Raw genomic sequence first — 26,716 nt, 5'->3', positions numbered from 1 at the left:
GTTAGTGAACTAACATTTTGCAAAAGACACCTCTAGGGGAAGGGAAGGAAATGTTCCTTTAGTCAGGAAAAGAATGAACCCATATTTTATAAACTGTCTCTTTGGTATGAATAAGTGGAATTTACAGCTAGAATACAGAGCCTTAAGATGCAAACATTATTGAGAAAGCTAGAGTCACCTGGTTTATTAAAGTAGTTTTAATCAAATAACTTCACAGTAACTGTTAAGTATTATAAAGAGAAGCTGAGTAATCTGGAGTGCACTGTCTGCAAATCTTATTGGGGCTTAAACTAGCAGTTGCAAGCTGTCCTGTACAACGTGCTAACTAACCAATAGTTTGGCAACATCCAATTAGAAAAAAAAAAAACTGTCAGACTCTGGAATTCTATATTATATTTAAAATAAATTCTGTTGTGGCCATGTCTGCCTAAGCACTATAGATCCAACTCCTTGGTTGCACTGCATAACACTACACTTCTCCTCCCTGGTCAAATTGGTAGCGGACAGTTTGGCTACATTAGTATTCATCTGGACTAGAATTATTTTTGTGGGTAATTATGCATTACACAAAGTGAACTATGCACTTCTATGCTGGGTACATGCCATACAATGGTGCGGTCCGATATAACGTTACACAGCACACCGCGTTGTTCATTGCATCGTCCCATCTGTCAGGCAGAACAGCAGATAAAATGACGAGATGGACGATCAGGCTTACACACTACATCATTCTGATGTCAGAATGATATATTGTACTATACATCTTGTAGTGTGTACCAAGCTTACATAAAATCAGACTCTAGAACCTTACAGACTCTTTGAAATAAAAAATTGTTCTGGCTGGGCTCATGATCATGTACCTTCCTCCTCAAAGTGCTGAATGCACTGAAGGTTAGTGTAGCATATACAGTACATCAAGTCATGTGGGCACTTCTGACCAGTCTGAACACCATAGCAGGTTTGGGACACGTGTTTCCAAGCTAATAGTGCAGCACAAATAAAATGGACAAAATGGAGAACTTGACAGATTTCATATCGCACTTATAATGTACTTTGGTCTGGGATATTTGAGAATTAGCATTACAGTGCAAAGCAATGCACAAACTAATGAGGAAATCCCAACTGCATAGTGTGGTGTTGAGAAAGTGGAAAAAGTTACTCACATTTTACAGTGATTTCATGCAAAAGGGAGTCTGAAAAACAAAAACACAATATTCATGTATCTGTATAATGAAGCAGAAAATTAATTCCTTGTTAAATTGTCAATGTACAACATGCAAGTTAGCCAGCTGTCCCAGTCTCAGGCCTGAAGAAACCGGGCTAGTAATCAGGTTTCCGCCATGACTGTTATAGAGAATACAAAAAGTCCAACAATGCTATCTAATATCCAAATGCCTCTTAACAATTATAGTAAAGGACAGGAGTCAAGAGGCAAATTAGGACCTTAAGACTTTGCAGTAGTTTTATAAATAACAAACGTCATAAATGGACAATGCTTTTTAGCCACTGGGAGGTGGCAATACCATTTTTAAAGACACGCAGCCAGTACCCGCTTTGCATTTTTCTATTCCTCAACCTGTATACATAACTTAAGTGTAGACAATAAGACTACTGAAACCATTTCAGCAGATTTACTTAACACATTAAGTACCCCATGAATAAAGCTGCATAACCACTCAGCATTGTCCAGTTCTTCCAGATAACCAGTTGTGTATTTCACAAAGCAAATGTGTTGTTACCATCTACAGTGAGGCACATATACACGCCCCCTGTCATTTTCTAAGTAAACCGGTCAAAGATTGTAACACTGACATATCCTTTTCACCAAAGTACATCAACTATTTAACCAAGACTTCAGAATAGGCAAAGAAAACCTGTCAAAAGCACAATCCCTTAAGGTGATTATTTATTCCGTTTATCAAAAATGTTCACACATGAAATTAAAAAAAAAAAAAAAAAAAAAAAAGGCACCAGAGAAATTAGAGTACTTTATTTCAGACTAGAATAGGGGAAGATCCCTTTTTGTAAAAGGGATTAACGGAGGTATACAACTTACCAGAAACTTGTTACTTATAATAATGGTCAAGCATGTACTTTATTTACAAAGTCAGTTCATAGGAGATGCTCCCATCCATAGTTAAGAGACGGGAGGCAGTTAGCTTGTCAAACTTTACCTTAAGGGCATTAAGCCACAGAACGTCAGTTGCTCCAAAGTATTTTGTACCATTCAGCTGGGACATAGGTGAAAATCCCTCCGTGTAACAGGTTACTTTACACCATGCTTCTCATCGCAGGGTTGGGACACCGCTGAACTGCTTTGCACAAGTCTTGGGTAGCAAAATAAAGCAGCTGGTGTATATCTGAGGCGACTGCCATGCCATGGCCTTTAAAGCTGTGCATACGGACCAAGGCCAAACAAACTGTTGTAAAATGGATGGAATCCCAATCCACTACTTAATAGTGGAAAGAGTGTGGACATCAGCACATTCCTTTCATCTCTTTAATTGCAGTCAAGTCTAAGCATAACGCAGACATGGCAGTTGTATGGGGCAGGGATTAGGTTTCTTAAAAGTTTGTGACAATCCCAAACACGAGTGTAATTCACTTTTATTTATTGCAAATAAAGTTCTACGGATGTATTCCAGCTCACCCTTGTTAGAGGTTAGCAGGCAAAATGTAAAGAACTGACATTATTGCAAAAAGAAATGCTATGTAGTAATAACTCACAATTTCATTCTTTTACAATGATGGTGCAACTACAAGCATACTAGGCAAATTATAAATTGCAAGGGAAGGGGAAAGTGGAGATACAAACACGGCTAACTTCATATAGATCCCATCAGACAACTAGATTTACAACAAGTTTAGTTTAAGAAACAGGCATTTACGCCTTTTCTTTGCAGAATCAAAATGTTTAACAATTGAAACAAACAAAAAAAAAACAAACAGTATTAAACCTTCACAAGTTAAAGTCTGCGGTTTCCACAGGTAAAGCAGAACATTAAGAGCCACTGACACTCCAAGAAAGCTTAATTTTTCAGCCTATTCCCTTATGCTGCAAATAGCCTTCAAGCACTCAAGTCCTAAGACTAGTGAGGCAATGTGTAAATACATTGCTTATTTACTAGGTCACTAAGGACCACTACACAAGTCTACAATTTGAATGTAAACATGTGAGCTATTTGACAGCAAATCCTGACTTCCTTCCAGTAGGCTTAATGGAGTAAATTCCTTAATAAAAAAGACACCAGGTACAAAGCAACATCTTTACTTTTTGTATGGTAAAAAAGAAAAAACTGAAATTTTACAGATAAAAAACGTAGAACCCTTAAATACTGACACATTCTCTTATTGTGCACAATGCTGAGGTTCTTAGCAATCACTTTAAAACTGCAATAAAAATGTACAAAAGAAAAAAAACTCAACCCAAAAATGCAACTAAAACAAGATTTAAACCAATAAAGAACCCACAGGCACTTCCTCTTGTGGAATGTTTTTAAAAGTAAGCCTAAAGAAAACAGTCGACTTCTTGTGAAGGTTTTGAAGAGAAATATGTATCAGTTCATTTTTATTTGGGTATTCAATAATATCCTTGGTGGTACTGCTGGCTCCATGGCTTTTGACCCCAGTATTGCTGCAATTAGAAAAAGGGGTAAATATTAACATGTTAACAAGCTTGTAAGCTTATATGCCAACAAGAATTGCTTAGGTTATGTGTAACATTTTATTTCCGTTTCATCCCATCGTTCATTATCTAGGAGCCCAATACAGACTAGATACCAAGAAATTCAGTATTAAGTCTTATGTAACCTACGGTATGTGGAGTCTAAAATGTATATGGCTAAAGCTAGAGTAAGATGCCTCATTGATGGTGGTTTCAGTACACAGACGGTCACCTCTAATGGATGGTGTCTAGAATGACACAAGATACTTACACCCTGCTGTTGCCACTGATTGTAACCCTGAGAATGGTTTTTGAAGCCACGGTTGTTTCCCCTTCCTCTAAAGTTCTGTAAATGTAAAAAATTATTAATGATCGTAAAATTCTAACACTGCCAAAAAGGCTTACATCCATTTGAAGTGTTTATGACAGCCAATCATTAAGTCTTACCTGGTTGTAGTTTCCACGACTAGGCATTACAGCACCACCACCGCCTCGGCCAAAGTTTCCACGGTTGCTGTAGCCACCTCTGTTATGGTAGACAGGTGGACGAGGATATGGGTAGCCAATTGCCCCACCTCCACCACCACGCGGTGGCATGTTACCCCTCCTGTTGAATCCTCCACGATTCACTGGAGCTGAAATAAGAGCCAAATTTACTATAATAGAAAATCACTTTTTCAAAACTGTATGAATACAATGTAGGTGGTGAGTGCATGGGATGGCGTTACATGAAAATCTATGCCAGAACAAGTACTGCTTGTAAACAAAGCTCAGAAAATAAATGTACAATTGCCCCATGACCAGGACAGCATTAATGGTGTCAATGCGAAACGGTGCCAGCAGCAATTTCTGAACACTCAAAAGTTTTGGTAAGCACATCAACCTACCTCCACCTCTGAAGTTTCCTCCACGCATATTGTAGCCTCCACCTCCACGGCCTCTGTGTCCACCATGTCCATGGGGCATACCACCACCTCTGGTCTTGTTGTTTTTGTTCTTGTTAAGTTTTTTAACACCTAGATTTTGCTTCTTCTCAGGAGGAAGGGATTTTTTGCTTTCTTCTTTGTACTGTTCTACAAGTTTTTCAGCTTCTTCTCTTTGCAATTCAACATAAGTTATTTCATCAAAGCACTCACTGGCTTCTGGTAGTGTAAAGTTCCCTACAGAAAGGACAAACAAATACAACTTGTGACGGGCTCTGAAACAAATTAAATTCTGGAATATTTTCTATCTAGAGCAAGTGTGACTTTACAACAATAGTATTCTGAGCAATATCCTCATAAGTTACATAACGCAGTAAAAGACAATCCAGTCACGTACAGTTTTCAGACACTTGGGTACACACTTCGGAAGGGAAGGTTAAGGTTACCTTTCATTTTAAGAACAGCGTGTTCTGGAAGGTCTTTGCCCTCCACCTCTGCCTTTTTCTGAGTTCTCTCTTTATACACCTCATCACTTGGGCACACAACAACCGCTTTACGCAGAAAGCCTGCAAATAGGCACATTTTCCTCCTCTGAGCAGCAGCAGACACGTTTGTCTAAACAAAGACAAAAGTAGATATTAAAAGCCTGGCTAGGTTCTCTAGAACTTCATAGCCCAACAAGAGCTTTACAATTCTAGTTGAAGCAAGAAATGCACACTAATTAGCTTTATAAAACCTTTAAAGCATTTTTACCATCTAAATCAATATTTAGACAGTCTAGTGCATACCATCAAAACTCTTCATTGCTTAATGAAGAGACTATAGCACTTCACATTAGCCACAAACACCAAACCTGAGCAATTCCAAACAAAGAATTGCTATACAAACTCAAGTGTTCTCCCCAGAAAATGTTTCCAGCCGGGTGGCATCAAGAAGTAGCCAGATGGGGGCCTTCACAAAAATAAAATGTTTTAAACCCTGACCTTACGATTTAAACTTACAATAACATTTTATATATTAATTCTCCTTTTATTAGAGGCCCAGTCGTCTGATTATGAAAAAACTGCAAAGTCTGTAGGATCTGGTCCTTTTTATACAGCTCCCAGATACTGTCCCCACTTGCAGGCTCCCAAAGTGCTGGGTGGTGCACCCACAAAAAACAGCCTGAGGAGAACACTCAAACTGATACACTTCAGGGAATACACAGGTGACTAACATTCATAATACTCAATCTCAGTAATAAGTTACAACTAAACATTTGGTAGTGCGATGGCACAGTGGTTTGCATCGTTGCCTCACAGTACCGAGTGAGATCATTGGTTCAATTGCAACCAGTGCCCTATGAGTGAAGTTTGTATGTCCTCACTGTGCTTGAGTTTTCTCCCATAGTACAAAACCATACTAGTAGGTATGTAGGTGGAATGGCAAAAATGAACCCTTGTATTAAGGGAATAGACTAATGCTAGGTACACACTAGACTAAATGTCGTCCAATCCGCCTGAATCAGACGACATATCGGTCGCATCGTCTGTGTATCCTCAATGCCACAGTCGCAAACTAAAGTGCGTAGTCAGCGACATCGCCCGTTGGACCTGCATGCAGGTCCAATGGGCGACAGTTAGCGAGGGCCACGCTGCCAAAGCAGCAGAGCCCCCCTCCGTTGAGTCGGCATGTGTATGTACTTGTCGATGACGGCACCCGACCAAGTCCAGACGCTCACGAGGTCAGTACACACTAGACAGTCTAGTTTGTACCAGCCTTTAGCTCCACTGTGCAAACACGGATGTAAAATTACTAAAGATGCTCTGCTGAGTAATATGCAAGTGCTACACAGGGACCCGTCCACCAGTCCTCTACTAATACTTACTGGATGTTCCTGTTCTTTGCACAGTCTTTATTTAAAAAAACAAAAAAGTACCAAAGTAATGGCCGTTTTCTTCATCAGCTGACCGTTATGCTCTAATATTTTCCCATTATGAACACATTACATCTCGCTTATTGTGCCCAAATGCACCAGGTTTAGCCGCATAAAACGGCTAGCCCATCTAAAGTACTGGGCATGACAAGGAAAATGCTGTTTATGTACCCAAGAGAGACTTTTGCAGATTTCTGCTCAGCAGGGAGAGCAGAAACAACAGGCGCCTGCAGCACTTGCTCCCATTTGGAGCAACAATTGAGTTGCACCATTGAACGTCCATTAGTTACAGCCACACAAAAAAAAAAAAAAATCCTCCCTTAGACAAAGAAAAAAAAAAAAACAACAACAACTTACTTGATCAAGAATAAAGTGCCTCTTTTTACGAGCAGCAATTTCAATGAACTTGCTAAGGCATTGTGGTGCCCTCTGAAGCAAAGCATTTAGTTTTCCTGTGTCAGTCATCTTTTTATTACCGACCTAAATAAAAAAAGTATTTGGTTTTAGTAGGAAACATGTAAATAACCACTGAATGTGATGTCAGACAGCAAAGAAAACCACCACACATTGAAAGTAAAACTTGTTTTGTGTCTAACGTAGTGATCATCAGTATATGGCAGGCGCTCCAAAACTCCATTACAGTTCATGTTTTAAGAATATCCAAGCTTGAGCACAGATGACTTAATTAGTACCTCAGTCAATTTGACTTAACCATCTGGACTCAAGCATGGATATCCTTAAAACCTATATTGTAAGGGTGGAGTTTGCAAACTTCTGGTATATTGGGAAATGCATACAATTGTACCATTTTGATGTAAGTATTTGTATTTTAGGCGGCGTTTGCAAACAATCTCAGTATTGTATCTTACCATCATTCTTTCCATAATGCTGTTTGTTCCAAGGACATTATACTTCCCAGGATTCTCCGAAACCTGCTTAGTGACCCATGATGTTTTTCCAGCTCCTGGCAAGCCAATCATCATGATCACCTGATAACACAAGACAAAAATATACAATGTATGAAATTAAGATTATAGTAAAATAGGATAGATGACTTCGAAAGTAATACATAACAGTGCAAAGAATCCAATGCAATATAAAAACATTTTACCCACCTCACAGTCCTTTTTCTGTTCAGGACCTATCGGTCCTCTCACACGATCTTCAAGTGGTACATTCTGAATAAATGAATAGCCTTCAGGAATTGGAAAGAAAGGTTCAGCCTGTTGACCAAAGTTAAACTCTACAGCACAATTGTGGCAGAGAACGTGTGGGAATAGCACTTTGTCTGAAAAGTCATCTTCGCTAATTTTTACAGCCACTCCAAGATCCTGACCGTTTTTCGTGTAGGAAAGCTCCACTTCGTCACCTTCAAAATTCTATAAAATCAAAAATACACCATTAATGGTTTGTCATTGTACAAGGTTCTTTAAAGAAAAAAAAAAAAGGTTGCATCTCACCAAATACTGTTTAAACCACTTAGCATAGCTATTTGTTGCAATGCATCCCTTATTAGGATTAAGTTTTATTTTTCAAGACAGATGGCTGAGAGGAATATTACAATGTGCGTTTCCTATGTATTACACAGTGAAGATCAGCCATGAAGACCTGCAATGTGCACCTAAGTAACATCACTCTTATGTGCGCATCCCTATGGTCTACTAATGTGCCGAAATTACAAGCGTTCTAAAATAAAAAGCACAGTTCACAACTGAATAAAGGTGCCCATCCACTAGACAATCAAGTTAAGCGTTTGAACGATATCATTAGTGTTCATAAATAGTTTGCAAAAATATCTAAAATGACCAGCGCTGCGCGCTGCCGCTGGTCGTTTAGACATCACCGGGCAAACATGCTGGACAACCTGACGTTATGTTTGATGTGCCTACACTGAACGACTGCTCGTTCACTGTAGGCACATCACAGACTGACAAACGACGGCACTATTACAATGTCGTAATCGTGCAGTCGTTTTGAGGTCTGCTAGTGGATTGGCAGCTTAAGCCTGTAACTTACTTATGCAAGTTCTGAGCGTTAAAACTTTACTTCTTTGGAGTACAGGGAAATATTCGTCCTTGTTCTAAGACATGGGCTCCATATAAAGCTTGAAATGTTTAAGGCAACTGCATCACCAGACACATTAGTAGCAGGAATGGACAGTGATAATGTTGCTTGGCTCATGTGGCCAGCTTTATTATAATTTCTACAAACCCATGTGTATGAAGAGTGGGCACAAAGAGCTAGTGTACTATGGAAATATAAATAAGTTCCCACAATGTGTGGAGCAGCACTTACAGCAAGACAGGTGATAACATCATTTTCATCGTACTTCTCGCCATAGTCTTCACCAACACCATTGCAATATTTAGATCCTTTTAGAGAATAGCCATAAGAGTTTTCATCTTCACCTATGATTAATGCAAATTTCAGGATGAGCAATAAAAACCACACCATGAATTCAAACACGTTGATAAGCGAGCTTGACAAATCTTCGATGCAAATAAGGGCTGCATCTACATTTTCATAGCCTATGCCACCAATATCAGAATTTCTACAGGTAAATACAGGGAAAAATTAACAATTATTACGGTTTCAAGAAATTACTGCTTATAAAAAAAGGCTAGTTAAAATGGGAATCCCATTACATATACTAAACCAAAAGAGGAGACAGGTAAAAAAAAAAAAAAAAAAACCACGACAAAACACCTTCGTTAACGCTCTTTCTTCGTCCATAGGGCTCCACAGGGAGACACTGGAGTGTAGGTGGGACCTGGAGGACTGGACACCGACAGCATAGCTTTTCAATCCCAGGATGCTCCGGTCCTTCCCCCTATACCCTGCCCACAGCCTGAGAGCACATCAGTTTTGGTAAGCCCAAGGCAGGAGCAGGACAGGAGCGAAGGAAGACTGGTACACTGAGGAAATCATACTATCACACAGAGAAGGAAACAAGCGACCAAGAGGAGAAGCCCATATAAGCCAGGACTTTGAAGAAAGTTAATGAAGGTAAGTTTTACCATAACTTTTCTTCTTCAGGGTCCATAGGGCTCCACAGGGAGACATTGGGGATGTCCCAAATCAGTTGTCCAAGGGCGGGAACGCTCCTGAGCTGATAGGAGAACCCTACGCCCAAAGCAAATGTATCAAAGGCATAAAACCTAAGAAAGGTGTGGACAGAAGACCAGGTCGCCGCCTTGCATAGCTGTTCAGCTGAGGCGCCACGCCGGGCTGCCCACAAGTGACCCACAGAGCGAGTAGAATTAGCAGAGACTGTAGTCGGCACAGGAAGGCCAGTCTGCGTGTAAGAATGTGAGATAGTCATGCAAATCCATCTGGCCAGAATCTGTTTGTTAGCTGGCCATCCCTTCTTATGGAATCCATATAGGACAAACAGGGTCCCTGTCTACATAGATCTTCAGAGCACGGACTACAACCAAAGAGGCCTCACCTGCAGAGAGTTCTGGAGAATTAGAGACCAGAACCACAATTTCCTTATTCAGGTGGAAGAAAGAAACCACCTTGGGAAAGAAGCCTGGGCGTGTTCGAAGAACAGCCCTGTCCTGATTAAAAGGGGGGGAGGGAGCGAGAGGAAAGTGCCCCTAAATCCAATACCCTACAGGCAGGCACTATAGCCAGAAGAAAGTCTTCGCAGTGAGCCATTTGACATCCACTGATTCCAGGGCTTCAAATGGAGGTTCCTGAAGTGCTTTGAGCACCACTAACAAATCCCATGGAGCCACAGGTGAGACAAAGGGAGGTTCTATACATATAACACCTTGCATGAAGGTGTGAACATACAGTATAGAAGCAAATCTGCGTTGAAACCAATTTGACTAGTCTCAAAGTGCAGGTCTCCGCTTTGTCTGAGGTCTAGGTTTGGTCCAGCCTGAAGAAAGGCAAAATACGAGAAACTTCAAGAACTTGAGGGTCATAGTTTTTTGGGGCACACCATTGGAAATATGTACGCCATATTCTGTGGTAAATCCCGGCTGAAGCCGGTTTAAGTGCTCTGAGCATGGTTTGGACCACAGAGCTAGAGAAACCCTTAGTCGTTTGTTAAAGACAGACGGGCCAGGTCCGGATGTAGACATGGACCCTGAGACAACAGGTCTATTCGTAGAGGAAGTTGAAGAACATCTATGGAGAAGCCAGAGCTATTAACAGGACTGTGCCCCCCCCCCGTCCTGTCTGAACTTCCGAAGCACTCGAGGAAGCAGGGATACTGGAGGGAAGAGATATGCCAACTGGAAGTTCATTTTACAGACAAGGCGTCTATGAAGGCCGTGTCGGGGTCCTTTGTTCTGGCTCCATAAACTAAGTTTGTGGTTAGAAACAGAAATTGACTGCAGATAAGAACCACTTGGCCCATCTAGTCTACCCCATTTTTAAACATATTGTTACCTCAACCCTTATTGTTCCTTACTTCTTCTGAAGAAGATCCTTATGTCTATCCCATGCATGTTTAAATTGATCTACTGTCTTAGCCTCTACCACCCCTGATGGGAGGCTATTCCACTTGTCTTGGTTGTGTCTTGAGGCCATGAGAAGCTGAAAGACTTCTGGATGTAGAGACCATTCTCCTGCGTCCACGTCGTGACAGCTGAGGAAATCAGCTTCCCAATTGAGAATCCCCGGGATGAACACTTCGGAGATGGCTGGGAGATTGAGTTCGGCTCATGTGAGAATGTGGGACACTTCTGTCATTGCTGGCTCACTTCGAGTGCCCCCTTGGTGATTAAGGTAGGCCACAGCCGTGGCGTTGTAAGACTACTTGTCCTGGCCTATTTTTCAGAATGTTCTGAGCCAGAGTGAGAGCTCTGTAGATGGCTCGAAGCTCCAGGATATTGATTGGTAGCAGTGCCTCGACTGGGGACCATCAGCCCTGGAAGGAGTGCTGGCCGTTTACTGCACCCCACCCTCAGAGGCTTGCATCCGTGGTGAGGAGAGCCCGGTCCGGCATCCAAAAGGTACAACCTTTGTTCAAATGGGAAGTCTGTAGCCACAAGGGTAGGGACAGGCGAACCTCTGGGGGGAGGCTCATCGTCTGGGATCTGGGCAGATGCGGTAGCCCATTACACCTGGAGAGGATCAGGTGTTGTAGTGGCTTGGAGTGAAACTATCTGAAAAGGGTAGAACAATAGCTCTTGCCCATTGTGAGGAGGGGACCTGAATTATTACTCCTGAATTCAGTAAAGACTGAATGGCTTTGTGGAGCAGCAGGGCCCTGGTTGAGTCCAATGGAGGCCCAGTGCAAAAGAAACGGTTGGTTTCTGGGTATAGTCGCCTCAGGAAGGAGAGGGCGTATCTGTAGGCGACTTCTCTTATCCAGGCATCCGACTGCCAAACTTGGGCGGATTGAAGAAGTCAGTCTCCCACCTTGGGAGCCTCCAGGGAGAGAATTGCCCCATCATACTGCAGGCTTGGCAGGGGGACGTCTAGTAGCCCAAGCTTGGAGGCCTTGGCTGAGGTCTGTTGCCGTAGAAAGGACTGACCCTTGGCTTTGCCTTGAGGGCGAAAGGACGTCTGCGGCTTTGTATTATATGCAGAGGACAGGAACGCAGCCTTGTTAGCAGCCAAAGTAGTCACAATTTTATGTAATTCTGGACCAAATGGGACGTCTCCTGCATAAGGCAGGGGACTCTAGAGCCAGTTTTGATTCTGAATCGGCTTTCCAGGAATGTAGCAAAAAGATACGTCAGGGCCACTACCGAAGTGGCGAATATCCTGGAGGCCAGGAGAGAACGGTATATTGAATAGCTGCGGGCGCTCCCTCCCGCGGCTACTCAACATCACTTTGAATTGAATTCCCCCCAAGGAGGTTGCAGTATGAATGGGTAAGGTAGCATTTTTAACTAGATGTGTTATCCACTGTTGGGGGAACTTCCCATTTAGTACAATCAGTAGCTGAAAGCAGGTAAAAGGAACTGAAGAGTTTTGGAATTTGAAGCCTTTTACCAGGCATATTCCAAGCTTCACTCATCAGATAGCTCGTCGAGTAAGGGAACTCTGGTAAAACCACCTTTTGTCGCTTAAAAAGTGCATGTTTTTCTTAGGAGGGGGTTCATCCTCTTCTATTTGTAGAATAGTCTGAACAGCTCACAAGAGCAGGTATATTTAAGTTTAGAGCGTAGCTCCTCTTCTCCTGAGATGGGGTCAGAGACCGCGATAAGAGTCTTCCGCCTCCCCAAATCTCAGAATCAGATAACTGTGGATTGGGAAGACATAGTACGTTTAATAGGCTTAATAGGTAAAGGCTTATCTTTTAGCAGCATTTGCTGAAAAATTGTACAGGTATTAGCCAAATTCTGTACTGAGGTAGACAGTACGTCTATCCATGGGGGAAGCAAAGGATTTGCAGGGGGTACCTGCTTTGGCCATCCCATAGGGGAGCTACCACGGGGACAGCTACTTGGTTCGCAAGTTTTGCAAGCATTTGTGAAAAGGCAGCACAAGGTGGGTCCTGAGGGAGACACCCCGGTGGCTGATGGGCCTGGGGCTGTGTAACAATTAATAGAGACCATCCGGAGGGAGGAGATCCTCTGTGGCGAAACCTGCAGAGCAGGACTTACTAGACACAAGAGTAGGAGGAGCAGCATTAGGCTGCTTGTTATTCTTTCCTCTGCCAGCCATAGCCACAAGAATAATAGAATACACAGTATGATACAGTGCAATGAACACCTTGCAGCATGTGTACAATGTAGAGTGCAACCGCGCTATATATGGCACATTGTAGGATTCAACCACGGTATATAGTATGTGATAGTCCACAGTTATATAGCAGATGTGAGGTACAAGGAACCCCCAATACCTTAGTATGTCAGGGTGTAGTAGAAAAAACAAGATATATGGTAAGAACTTACCTTTGTTATCTCTGTTTCTACGAAGTCCATAGGGTCCACAGGGTTGACCTTGGGGTATAGGTTGGGAACCAAATCCGGGCACCACGCAGTTAAAGCTTTTAGCTCCCAGGATGCACTGGGTCCACTCTCCCTATAACCCCACCCCCAAGCCAGAGGCACCTCAGTTTGTAAGTAGCCAAAGGCCGGAGGAGAGAAAAAGAGAGAGAAAACTGGAACACTCAATAACCATACTCACAGAAATGGGAGACGGAAAACCGGTGACCAGCCACACAGCCCATATGAAGCCAGGTGCGTCAGGGCGGGCGCCCTGTGGACCCTATGGACTTCGTAGAAACAGAGATAACAAAGGTAAGTTCTTACCATATCTCTTGTTTTCTACTTCAGGGTCCATAGGGGGTCCACAGGGTTGACCTTGGGGATGTCCCAAAGCAGTTCAACCAAGGGTGGGGACGCTCCTGTGCTGAGAGGAGAATCCGTCGCCAAAAAGGAAGCATCCAGAGAGGCAAAGGAAACCAATGCCTAGATCCTTAAAAAGGTGTGGACAGAAGACCACGTGGCCACCTAGTAAGGCAAAACAGCCGAGGCGCCACAGCGAGCCGCCCACGAGAGTTACATGGCCCGAGAAAAAACAAGCATCAACAACAGAAAGGCCTACCCATGGGTAGGCCCCTGAGGAAGACCTACGAGGCCATCCACCAACATTTGGTTATAGGCCGGCCATCCTTTCCTGTGAAAACCAGAAATCTCAGACCACCAATAAGGAGTCCGATTTCCGTAAGGAACCTGAACGGATCACATAAATCCAAAGAGGCCGGACCACAGTCAATGAGGCCACACCAGCCGAGAGAACTGGGGACAGAATGGCCGTACCATAAGTTCCAGAATAAGATGGAACCTGAAAACCACTAAGAAGAAACACAGGGCGAGAGCAACTCACACCCTGACATGATGCCCTCCAGAAGAGGGAGCCACATGAGAACGCTCCCAATTCAGACACTCTCCTGGTTGATATAAACACCCTGAGAGAAAGAGAGAGCCTAAGCAATAGACCATGTAATGGCTATCACAACCAGCGGTTCCATTGACTGTCCCCGGAGGGAACGAAGAACCACTACTAACTCCCAAGGAGTCCCTAGGGAGGACAAATGGAAGCATAATCCAGAAAACACTCCAAAGGATGAACTGGATACCAGAGTGGAGCAATTCCATATCTTAACCATACTGAGAGTGTAGAGATCCGCACTGTCAGAAAGACCAGGCCAAGTGTGAAACCCAAGCCAGCCAGAAGGAATGCCAGAATATCTGGAAATCCTGGACACCGGAGGATTGTATCGAGAGGTACAATACCATAAGATTTATGGTTGCCACAGTTTGTGGTAGGTCCCAGCAAAAGCTGATCCATGTGCTCTAATCATTCCAACGATGACAAAGCCAGGGAAGCCGTAAGACCACTGTAGGGACACAGTCAAAGACAAACGACCCAGGTCCAAGGCAAAACCAAGGACCCTGAGACAACAGGTCCGGGCAGCGAAGCATCAGGAATGGAGTATCGATGGAGAGACTCCGAAAATCCAAGTACCCTTGACATCTGGGGCAATCAGGAGCCACCAGCAGGAAAGCATCTCCGTCTCCATTGAAACACTTCCAAAGACCTCGAGGAAGAAGGGAGACCGGAGAACAGAGGTACACAAAGTGAAAGGACCACTTCATCGACAAAGAGTCGCTGAAGGTTGCTTCAGAATGCCCAGAGCTGGACTGTAACACCATAGTGTGATAAAGTCAGAAGGCCCTGAGGGTCACCTCAGGGGGGCCCCCCCTGCTCACCAGGAGATGAAACCTCTCTTGGGGAAGAGACTAGTCCCCGGGATGCACGTCGTGACGGCTGAGGACTCCCGCTTCCCAATGGAGAGCTCCTGAAATGAACGCTGCCGAGATGGTCGGGAGGAGACCCTCGGACTATGTCCGAATATGTGACATACCTGTCATTGCCACCCAACGAACAGTGTTGCTAAAAAGGAATCCACTGTCCTGACCCTGTCGGACTGAACCTTTTCAGGTTCACTGGGAAACAAGAGTTATGCCAGAGTAAGTTAATTGACAGGGTGGAATCGACAGACGTCCAACTGCACTGAAAAGGATGCGAACCAGACACTGTCCATAGCAAAGAATACCCTGGACGAGATGGCCATAGCCACCCGGACAGGGACCGACTTGCCTCCGGAGAGAGCATCATCGTTTGAACAGTGATCCAACAGAAAAAACTCGTTCCATCTGGAGATGAGCCAATTATGGAAAGGTCTGGAATGGAACTGAGCCCATTCCACCATGCATCCCAGAGTGTAAAGACATATGTCGACTGCGCAGACAACCACGTACTCCTAATGGAAGAGTGGAGATTCAGTCTTACGCCAGAAGAATTCTCAGATTCTGAGAATCCAGCAGGGATCCTAGATGAAGAATACCCAGAGAGGGATGCAGGGAGGACTTTTTCCCCGTTGATTAAACGTCTGCACCCTGAAGCCACAGTCATCCTGACCTGGCTGTAAAGTACCCCGGTGATCCCGCTAAGAGCAGGAGGCCGTCCAGGTACAGGAGCATTGGGATATACTGAACAGGAGAACTGTCAGAAAATCCAAAACACTGGTAAACCCCTGTGGGGCTGAGGACAGTCCCAACAGGCAGAGCCCGAAAAATTGTAAGTGTTGCTGTGATACAGCAAACCTCAGCCCATGCTGAGGAAAGGTCTCTAAGTACCCGTAGGCACGCGTCCTGTATATGATACCATAAAGTCCCCAGGTTCCAAACATCGTATGATGGAGCATAGGGATTTCCTCCTGAGCCCAATCTTTAGGAACTGGTTCAGGGAATTGAGACAGAGAATAGGCCAAAGAGGACCATTCAGCCACCGCACCAGAAAGAAAGCAGAACAACCAGTCCCTCACTGAGATAGTGGGGATGGCCTAATTAGCTCCGCTTACCGCAACAACTGCATAGCTTTCTGGATCTGTAAGGCCCTTGTAAAGAGGCCGCCTGAGCAAAGAGAGGGCGTACCCTCCTACCCACGTAGCCACGGCAACTTGACACTAGTACCGGGCGAACTGAGAAAATCAGTATCTCCCAGTTGTAGGCCTGTCCCGTCAGGCTGAAGAGATATCCGTAGGTTCAGAAGCAGGATCGGCTGGCAGTCCAGGTCTGCTCGGTACTGGATATGTCGGCCCTTGTAGATGCCGACAGTCTACGAAGAAACAGACCTTTAGGCTGACCCAGAGGACAAAAAGACTTTACAGACTTAGTCTGAGGCCTTGTAGAGGGCATAGCTGGCAGCGGTAAACTTGTCGTTAGTAATACTGCCAATGTTACTACAATCTTGTCAAGGTCAGGACCAACCAAGATCAACCCTAAAGATGGTATCTGCACCTCTGCATTCCCAGAGCGCAGCCATAGGGTATTACGGAGGATACAGTCGCAGCCGGAACTCTGAAAGTTAGGAGACTGGTATCCAATATAGGCATTTCCACCTATGACAACTGCATATATTACGAGAGCGACCAAATACATTTGAACCCCCGACGTGTTGGAGGGGAAAAAATGTTACAAATGCATCAGCCCAATATGCAATAGTATTAACCAACCATGCTATAGCCATGGTAGGATGGGTAACAACCCCTGAAAGCAAGTATACCGATTTCAGGCAGAGTTACCACCTACGGACCACGCAGGAATGGGAGGCGTAGTAACGTCTGTAATCAGACGAGTAACACGCCCATCCACCCCAGGAGGGGCTCGTGATAACCCTCAGGGAATTTGGGACAGGAGGCCAACACTGTTGTAACACCTCCTATCTGGCAACAGCCAGAGTCCCGCTATGCGATCCACCCGCTAGTCAGCAACAGGGAACCCGAAGGCATGCAAGACTGAGGGTGTATGATACAGGTGCAGGTCAACATTCACTCTAACCAGAATGGACCTGCTACCAGCCCTAAAGCAGGGATAATAATACCTGAAATAGGCTTCCACCCGTAAGAGGGAAAGAGCCCAAAACAGTATCCAGTACATGCAGAGCCAACTGGGAAGTAACCACAGGGCGTCAACCACGCCAATTTGCGTTTCGTAGAAAGCGACACCACCCAGGGTGGCTGTTGTGGTAATCCCTGCAAGGGGCATGACAGACTATTGTGGCACCAGGGGGAATTCATATACTGCGAAAAACCCCTGCAGGGAGCGATAGTCTGTGTCACAGGGGAAGAGTGCAAGAAACTGAGATACCCTGAGATGAAAAGGGCAGTATGGTGGAGTAACCCCAAGTGAGGTACAACAATGGGGCCCACCCGGCAATCCGCAATTGAGAGGATCCCGAGAAAACAAACCGCCCAAGGGGGTCGTGAAAGGGGCCGGCACCAGATGACGCCACATACAGAACCCTTTATGAGTCAAATCCTCCGAAATAACACCTGCAGCACATGGCTTGCAGGATAGGAAAAATGGGTGTAGTATAATGCTCTATCTCCTGGTCAGACATATCTGACCAACCCTCTTGGCGGAAATATTAAGCAGCGCTATACTGGTCCTGACTGATGCCAAAAATTAGCTGCAGGGACCCATTTTCAGCGTATGCAACACACAGTTCCATCTAAAATATGGCAACGTGCAGCACGCAACAGTATTCAACTTACCCAGATTCAGTGTCTGGGAAGGCTACAGCGCTGTGTACACTGACCTGATGGTGAGGTACGCAGGGGGACTGGACTCACTGCCATCTCCGGAGCTCTGCTGCTGCACCACAAGAAAATGGCCGCTGGAGACCTCAGAAGAAGCGTGGCCCGCGGAGGAAGCAGCTCAGCGACGCCAGACTATACATACTGAAAGGCGCGCTGAGCTGAGGAGCCGCTGTAACAGGGAAAGCTTCCTCCCCTGGCCGGCTATTAACCTCCCGGGACGCCGGCTCCCAGCGCCGATCAGTAAGTCCCTGGTGGTCTAGTGGACACACGGGGTATGGGGGGCCCGCCGCCACTGCCGGCGCCTCCGGAGACCGGAGGCACAGGACTGCATATTAAATGCGCGGATCACCGCAAGCGGAGATCGGCGACCTTACCTGCTCCCCGTGGATCCGGCAGCAGTCCTGGGCGCCCGCAGAGTCCGGCTAGTACAGACTCTGGGGTCCCGCTGAGATCCCCAGATCTGTACTGGCGTCAGCGCCGGCGGTGTGACGGAGCGGCAGCTTAGACGTCCTATGGACAGTCCGACGCTGCCGCTCTGAAAGTCCAAAGTAAAAATAAAAAACTCTGTACTTAGAAAAAATAAAGCTATGGTGCTGCTAATCAGCTCCCCACTGCACTAAACGGTGACCCGACTCCGACCGGGCACAACTTAAACTGAGGTGCCTCTGGCTTGGGGGTGGGGTTATAGGGAGAGTGGACCCAGTGCATCCTGGGAGCTAAAAGCTTTAACTGCGTGGTGCCCGGATTTGGGTCCCAACCTATACCCCAAGGTCAACCCTGTGGACCCCCTATGGACCCTGAAGTAGAAATAAGGGAGATATACAGTATAGAAAGTAGAGAAAAGCGCTAGCAAGAGTCACATACAAACAGAAAAAAACATTACATGTCTGCAATGGGCACTAAAATAGATTACACGGACCACAGTGGCTGATATCAGCGTTTCCCAGACACCTGCTTACCTAAAATGGATGCCACGTGTCTGAGGGGGCGGAGGGTGAGAAAGGAGCAGCTCTGGGAACACCAAGACCACAGTGGAAAGGTGCCATGAGCTGGGGGAGGGGCAGCAGGGAGAGCCTTGAAAATATGTCCCTGCGCCAGTAACGATATGCACCGGTGGTCTACTGGAGTAGTGGGAAAAGCCAGTGTCCACATCAGTGCCTCTAGTCTGATTCCCAAGACCTGCTAGCTAGTCCCCCTCGGAGCTCCACCGGGAGTATCTAGCACAGGCTTGGTGTCTCGGCACCGCGGAGGGGTGATGGGGCAGTCGCACAGACGTCCGGAGGAAAGTCTGGTACTGCTCGCCAGTTGGTAAAAAAAAAAAAAAAGTTAATAAAAGTAAAGCTTGGGCTACTTAATACAGCCCACTGTTAAAATGGTGGTCCAACTCCTGCCAGACACCAACAAAACTAAAGTGCCCTCAAGCTGTGGGCGGGGTATAGGGGGGGGGGGGAGGAACAGAGCATCCTGGGATTGAAAAGCTTCGCTGTTGGTGTCCGGTCCTCCAAGTCCCACCTATACCCCAATGTCTCCCCTGTGGTGCACTATGGACCCTGAAGAAAAAAAAAAAGTTTTTTTTTTTATAACAAATCACTAGCAGGCTATAAAAAGAATCTGTGTTTGCCGCTTGTCTTTGGTTTGTCTTCCAAGGCTGCGATTAATTAGGAGGTGCATCCACAGTGTAAAGTGAATACAACAGTAACATAAGCAGAGAGGCATTAAACACCCATCTGGGCTCCATTTTCAATGTGAAATCTCACACTTCTCTACCATCACATGCTATGCCCAAGTCTGGCAGACCTACTTGTTTTCCTTCCAAAGTTTTTGAAAAGCATTTGTAGCATTGCTAAGAAAAGTGATCAGGTGTATGCTTAAAGAAACTTGAGCACAAACAAAAAAAAAGCACCCCCTCATGTGGGTTTGCATCTGTTACCTAAATTCATACCTTAAAGCAGGGATGGGCAATAAGTGGCCCTCCAGTGGCTGTTGAATTACACGTCCAAGCATGCCCTGCCACATTTTATGCAGGGCCAAAAAACAAAACTGGCAACGCACACTGAGATGTTTAGTTCTACAGTAAAGGAAAGGGGGCTAGAGTCCGCACAGGTTTACAGAATAGAAAATGCAATTGAATCTGTGATGTAATATAATTAATGAAAAATAACAACATGTTGGCATCATTTTTCATATGCTGTACATGTCATATTTATACTATGTGGGTTAGCAATTTACCAGTTAAGCTTATTCCATAATTTATTGTGTATTGATTATAATAACCACATATACATTGCTGGTGATCCTCATTTTTCCAATATATTGGGAAATATATTTATATACGGTATGTGTTTTTTTGTCCAGTATTATTTATCTTTATTTTCATTTACTCAAGAGAGAATTTATTTTATTTTAGGTTCTTTATTAAACGCCAAGTTTTATCGCACTATCCATCTACTATATACTAATTAATTTACTATGTTTCTACTAAGTGCCCCAACAAAGGCATATTTGTTTTTAACCTTTATTTTTTTGTTTCTTTGCAAAAAAATTCTGACTTCTAATGTTTAGTTCTACAACAGCTGTGGTGGTGGGGCACTAATTGCCCACTTCTGCCTTAAAGTATTGGAAACATTGACAATTTAAATAATTGCACCAAAGTTCACTTAACTAGTGTCTGTAGTACACTTACATGCAACCAAAGGACTTTAAAAAGAAACCACATTATACAATTCACATACCTAGCATGAAGCCGCAGGAGCTTAAGGACCAGCCAACTCGGACTTCATGTACATCAATGTCTTTAGTGTACAAGTGTTTTACAGGTATCTTCTCTGTGACCTGAAACAGAACATTAGGTTTGTAGCTGAACATCAAAATTATGAAGACAGATTTATAACCACTGTTCTGGTATACCACTCACTTTCATTTCAAAGCAAATTTTGCCTTTAGTAACACCATATGTAGCCCTGCCACCAGCCCAGAGGAATGCAAAGCTCTCCATAGTGAGTGAAGTAGCACTTAAACGATCACGTGAAATTTTGAAGTGAAGGTCACAGTTATCTGTAAAAAAATAAGTAGTTACTTACCAATACAAAAGGACTTCTATAATTAAAATTACCATAAGTAGCGTTCCCTCTAGGCTGCCTCGCCCTGCCCCTCTTAGTGGCACCACGCTTGAACAGCCTGCGGGTGCTGTCCCCACCCTCAGGCCGCAGTATCCGGAAGATGGGGAAAAATAGCGGTGCAGCAATCAACGCCAGGAAATGGTTGCAGTGCACCCAGCATCTATTCACCGAGATAGGAGTGCTTGGGGGCAGCACAGCATGTCCGTAAGTGCCGGACAGGCCCCCAATAGTGATGAAAAGGGGCGCGCGTTAAAGACACAACACTTGCATGGCCACAACCCCTCTTTGGGCATGCGCAGGAGTGTCCCTTTCTAGGTTCAGCGCCGGACCTAGAATGAACACTATGTAACAACGACTAACTTGGCAAATATCCTCAATTAAGGCATGTGTGCAAACTATTACATAAATTACAACTTGCAATATTACTTTAAGGCATCAAATCCACCTGTTGAAATATACATTTCCTAACGCACCACTAATAGTAATACAGCACATTGTGGGACCCATTATATTAAGCACAATAGTTAACCTACAACTAAACTTTTTAAATGAGAGATTACCTACTATAGGGATTAGTGACAATAAGATACCCAAAGGGAGGCCAGAAGCAAATACAGCTGTAATGGCAGCAACATGCAGAGACAGGAGAACAGTCTCTGCATGTTGAAAGGGGCAGAATATTATTGTTATCTTCTAGTTTTGATACAAAGAACAAAATAAACCCTACTATGGCAAAAGCAACTTACAAGTATCAAGAAGAACATTGGTTTCATCCAGTTTCTCATCTTCTTCTTCAACTGGAGGTTGAGGGGACTTAGACCTGCAATAATTAATTAGGTTAGAAAATGAAAGTGCAAGAAAGACCGAAGAAAAGAGAATTGTACTAACTAACCTGCTATATTTGTTTTCTTCAATGTACTCAAAGTAGCCACGGCCATGATCTTCGCGTGGCCTTTTGACGCCTCTTTTCTTATCCTTTTGATCTTTGCCATCTGCAATAAAGGAGGGACTTTTTCATATACCCAGCACAGCCATCATATATGTGACAATTGAGACTTACAAAGCTCCTCTAATACTTTAAATTACATGGCTACTTTATGTGCATAAAGATTAGCTGCAAAATTTAATCCAATTTATAATATTCAAAAAGACAACCAACAGTCAGCCATACAGCCAAGGGTACTGCACCTTGGACAACTGTTCCAACTAAATGCAGGTGTAAAATCACTATCTTAACAAGAATTTAACACCCATGGCAACACTTGTATACTGAAAAGTATTGACCTGGATGCACACTAAGATATCGTAGACAGTGTACGTCATATACATCTCAGGCTGTTCTGCACTGCAGATGGTCAATGCAATGAAAGATGCAGTGTTACATGTTGCATGTACGACACATCGCGCTGTCATACACCGGGGCATGTAATGTGTACAACAGTTGCGATGCAATGTAACGCTACATCATATGGTATGTACCCAGCTTTCTGCAACCTGGATATAGCTTAAATTGTGCGCACAAGAGACTGGGACACACAACAGTAAAAGTGCGTACACACTATACGATCAAGATAGTACGATTACGACACTGTAATCTTACAGTCGTTCCTGATCCCCTGCAGTGCCTACACTGAACGAACAGTCGTTCAGTGGAGGCACACTCCATCATTCCTGAACATGGGCAATCTGTCTTTAGCAGCAGATTGGCCTGCATGTCCAGGCGATGGACAATGTCGGAAATGACCAGCGGGCGCGCGCATCGCTGGTCGTTTCCAACATTTTAGTGCACGATCACTGAGCGATTGGACGATTACAATGTCGTAATCGCGCAATCGCTCAGTAATATCGCCTAGTGTATACGCACCTTAAGTCATCCTACCCATTTTCAGGGATAATAGCTTTCTAATTAGAAAAATGCAATTGATAGTCTGCATGGCATTAAGATGATATTACAAGAAAACCACCACATATTACAGCCACGTTTGCCTCAGTTACTTACATCCTTGGAAATAAACTATTTACCACATGCAATTGACAATTTAGAAGACGAAGAAAAAAAAAAAAAAAAAAAACAATAGGTGATACAAGCCATACGGATGTAAAAAAAATATATATCTACAAAGGAATGGGATTCACGGCTTTTGTCAATAGCACATCATGTGCGCTAGCAATACAGATAGGCAAGGGCACATGCACTAAGCGGAGAGCGTATCAGAACCTGTGCAATGATTAGACTGGGACAGATGCAAGACGGAGCCGCCCCCAGCCTCGGACAATGGGGTATGGAGGGGCAGCAGGTGCGCGCTCATCTCTCGCACACTAAGGGGGTCTACCCGGAAATGACGTCGCGACATTCATCCCGCCGTTACCGGGCCCCGGACCGCTGCCTAGACACTGATACCGAGTATGGGCGTGGCCCACTGCAACATGTGCACCAGCATCCACACTCACACCCCCGCCATGTACTCACCGCTTCTCCCAGAGCCGCCGGCCTCGTCACACTTGATGGCCATGAGGGGCCGCGGACCGCTGGGGACGCTCTCCCCCGCCTTCCCCTGCTCTTTCCCGCGGCCGTTCTCATCACCCTGCTCCTCCTCCTCCAGCCCCACGGGGATGCCCTCGTCCTCTTCATCCTCCTCCTCGCCCTCTTGGAAGCCCTGGTCATCCCCGTTCTCGTCATCCTGGCCGGTTGCCGCCTCCTCGGCTTCATCTTCCTGTGAGACATCGCCTCCGTTCTCCCCGCCCGCCTCCATGGCTTCCTCGTCCTCCTCCTCTTCTTCCTCCCCGCCGCCCTGCTCCAGGTCCGCGCCCTCCGCGGCACCGGCCTCTTCATCCGAACCTCCGCCCACCAGGCCGCCGCCATCCTCGCTCTCCTCGTCCAGGGCGGTCTGCAGCCGCTCCATCAGCTCGGCCTTCAGCCCTTTGTCGCTCAGCTGCCGCTTCTTCAGCTCCTCTTTCAGCTCGGACACCTTCAGCTTCTTCACGTTAATCGGAGAACTCATGTTGGCCGCTGGGGGGTGACGGGCGCCGCTCGGAGACAGTGTAATCCGGGTGGGCGATGGCGGCTGCGGATAGTGCTTCTCCTGCGTCGCGGCTCCTTCAAAATGGCGAAGCCAACAAGGACGGAGCGCGCTGGCCTCTGGGTAAGGGGGAGATAGAGAATGGGGGTTACCGTTACAGACAGAAGGGAGGGGCTAGGAGGCTCCGCCCTTCGGGGGGAGGAGACTAGCATCGCGTGTGCTTTTTTTCACTGAATAAACCTGTGCCTGTATATACACCCGATCACCTCGTCACTTCTAATCTGTGTCACCGGCTGTTGCTGCTATACGCAGCTGATACCAATACAACCCTTGCGGACGGACTGTCCTAGTTGCAGCCGAGTCAGCCGTATTTCTCGGGTGACCGTATAGAATGCGGGTCCGCAGCGCACGTTACCCAACACCGCAGCTTCCGACCGCGCGTTCACATATCCCGCAGCCATACTTACCGGAGATAGTGACGTAGTAGTGGGCGTCGCCCTCCCCAGTACTAAGGCGGTCGCGTCCTCCGCGCCAAATGTATTATACCCGCCGCGTCACACCCCTAGCTTGTACCGTATATACCGCAGCGCTGGGGCACACACTCACAGGTGCGGCACATAGAGGAGCGCCGTAAAGACCTGACTACAGCCTCATCAAAACAATGAAGATGCTCATAAAGGGCTCACTCATTCCCACTGATGGGATGTCCTTTTGTTTGTGTGTAATAGCACCCAGTATGTCACACGTTTTTTTTACTAGAGGTTGTAGAGGTCCCCCATGCGTATTCATTAGGTCGACATATACACTGCAAAGTCGACAGTCATGTGGATGTGTGACATGTCAACAATGTCAGAATGTCGACATTAGGGTTAGGCTGCGGGGGAGGGAGCAGTAGCGGCTCTAGGCCCGGGCAAGCCGGGCCGTCACCCGGAGCGCCATTGTAACCGGCGGGCGCTGGAAACGCCCACCCATTATGTAGCTTGCAGAGGAGGGAAGGGGCTGCAACACAGGACTGCGCTGGGCGCAGCAAATCCTAGTGCCGGCCCTGGGAGGGAGGTTAGGGTTCAGCTGTCCCGTAACAGCAATTCATTGCGCCCTGTGCCGCTGCTGCCCCCTCCTTGTGAATGCATGCCCTCGTATGGCTGCAACCCAGGGTTCAGTGGATGGCAGTGCCATAACCGGAGCAGCACACACTGCTGGAGCATCCTAAGGACGCTCCGAGCAGCTCTACCTGTGCACCTGCTGGGTGACCTGTGTGGGGGCCTGAGGACTGATTGTGAGAACCACTGCGCTAGATAATATGTCGTCAGATAGGGCCGACATATCGTCCACATCGGCCAAATTCAGCATGGACCCCGCCGTCGCTGCCGGCATCAGCAAGTACGTATGCACTTGACGATTCCAGCAACCCCGCCAGGTCCCATCGCCAACAAGGTTGTACATACTAGACATAGTCTAGTGTGTACTGGCCTTATGAATGTCGATATATAATACCACAGCTGACTAACTTTTGGTAAATGCATTGATTGGAACAAAGTGCTTTTACACTTGAATGCTAGTTATAAATACATGTGGCTATGGGGTCACTATGGGTCCTATTTTCAGATGCATTGGCAGCCTCCCATTAGAATGTAAGCTGTCATGAGCAGGGACCTCTTCCCTCATGTGCTTCTCTTTACATTTTCTTCTACTCTCTACTCCCCATTAGGGCACCTAACACGGGACTGCCAACTCCCGGCAGCTTATTGTGAGTGCTTTAATCACTATTTCAGCAATGTATGTAAGTCGTGTCCTAGTCCTGCACTTTAATGTACTGTAAGTTACTTGTTTCTTGTTCACCTATTAGTTCTATGTACTATGTAAGGTGCTGCAGAACACTTGTGGCACCATATAAATAAAGGATAATAATAATAATTAAAAGCGATAGTAAAATATTGGCATTAAAAGTGATAGTAAAACACACTGGGCCAAATGTAATAGGGTGAGAGTTTAGAAGATGTGAGAGTTTAGCAGTAAACTCTCACATTGGTTAAGTTTTATCTTCAAAATAGGAAAACATCTGAATGAGAATTTAAATCGTGACAGTTTTTTAAGTCTAAAAAACATGCAAGTTTGCTCTGTTACTTTGTTTTTGGACTCTATTACATTGGCAAAGTTTAAAAAGTGTCACCCTATTACATTTTGCCCACTGACTCAACACGAGTAACCATGAAGCCTGAGGGGCCAGTTCAAAGCGTGAGGTCCCATTGTAGCCTCATGCGATGTGCTTGTGCACACATATTTATTTAACAGTTTCTTATATAGAGCAACATATTCTGTTGTGCTTTACAATTGGAAACATTGAACATAACTGGGTAATAACAGACATATATATATATAGTGATGATATTGGATCAGAACTTCTATACACACCTTCCTATACCTTCTAATATCCTGCCTATACCTTCTAAGGATGACGCTAATTTGCGTACGCAGTCATACAGTAAATAAAGACTTA

At 45.3% G+C, this 26,716-nt stretch overlaps 1 protein-coding gene across 1 annotated transcript; it reads right to left on the bottom strand.

The window, feature by feature from the left end:
• Nucleotides 1–1,975: 1,975 nt before the first annotated feature.
• On the bottom strand, nt 1,976–24,745 carry HNRNPU (heterogeneous nuclear ribonucleoprotein U). The gene is made up of 15 exons (XM_088474363.1): nt 24,687–24,745; nt 23,670–24,338; nt 22,092–22,191; nt 21,946–22,019; nt 20,995–21,134; nt 20,813–20,912; nt 8,798–8,910; nt 7,618–7,881; nt 7,372–7,491; nt 6,860–6,982; nt 5,034–5,202; nt 4,552–4,824; nt 4,112–4,299; nt 3,936–4,010; nt 1,976–3,634 (listed from the first exon to the last, which is right to left on the bottom strand). The coding sequence occupies exons 2-15, from the start codon at nt 24,199–24,201 to the stop codon at nt 3,581–3,583; spliced, it is 2,325 nt and encodes a 774-aa protein (XP_088330489.1). The 5' UTR covers nt 24,202–24,338; nt 24,687–24,745; the 3' UTR covers nt 1,976–3,580.
• Between the last annotated feature and the right edge of the window lie 1,971 nt (nt 24,746–26,716).

This window comes from Taudactylus pleione, unplaced genomic scaffold, assembly GCF_031769625.1.
Source record: "Taudactylus pleione unplaced genomic scaffold, aTauple2 ptg000154l, whole genome shotgun sequence".
In the NCBI taxonomy this organism is placed as follows: Eukaryota; Metazoa; Chordata; class Amphibia; order Anura; family Myobatrachidae; genus Taudactylus; species Taudactylus pleione.
Note: the sequence above shows the minus strand (reverse complement) of the source record. Positions and strands in the feature narration are given on the sequence as shown.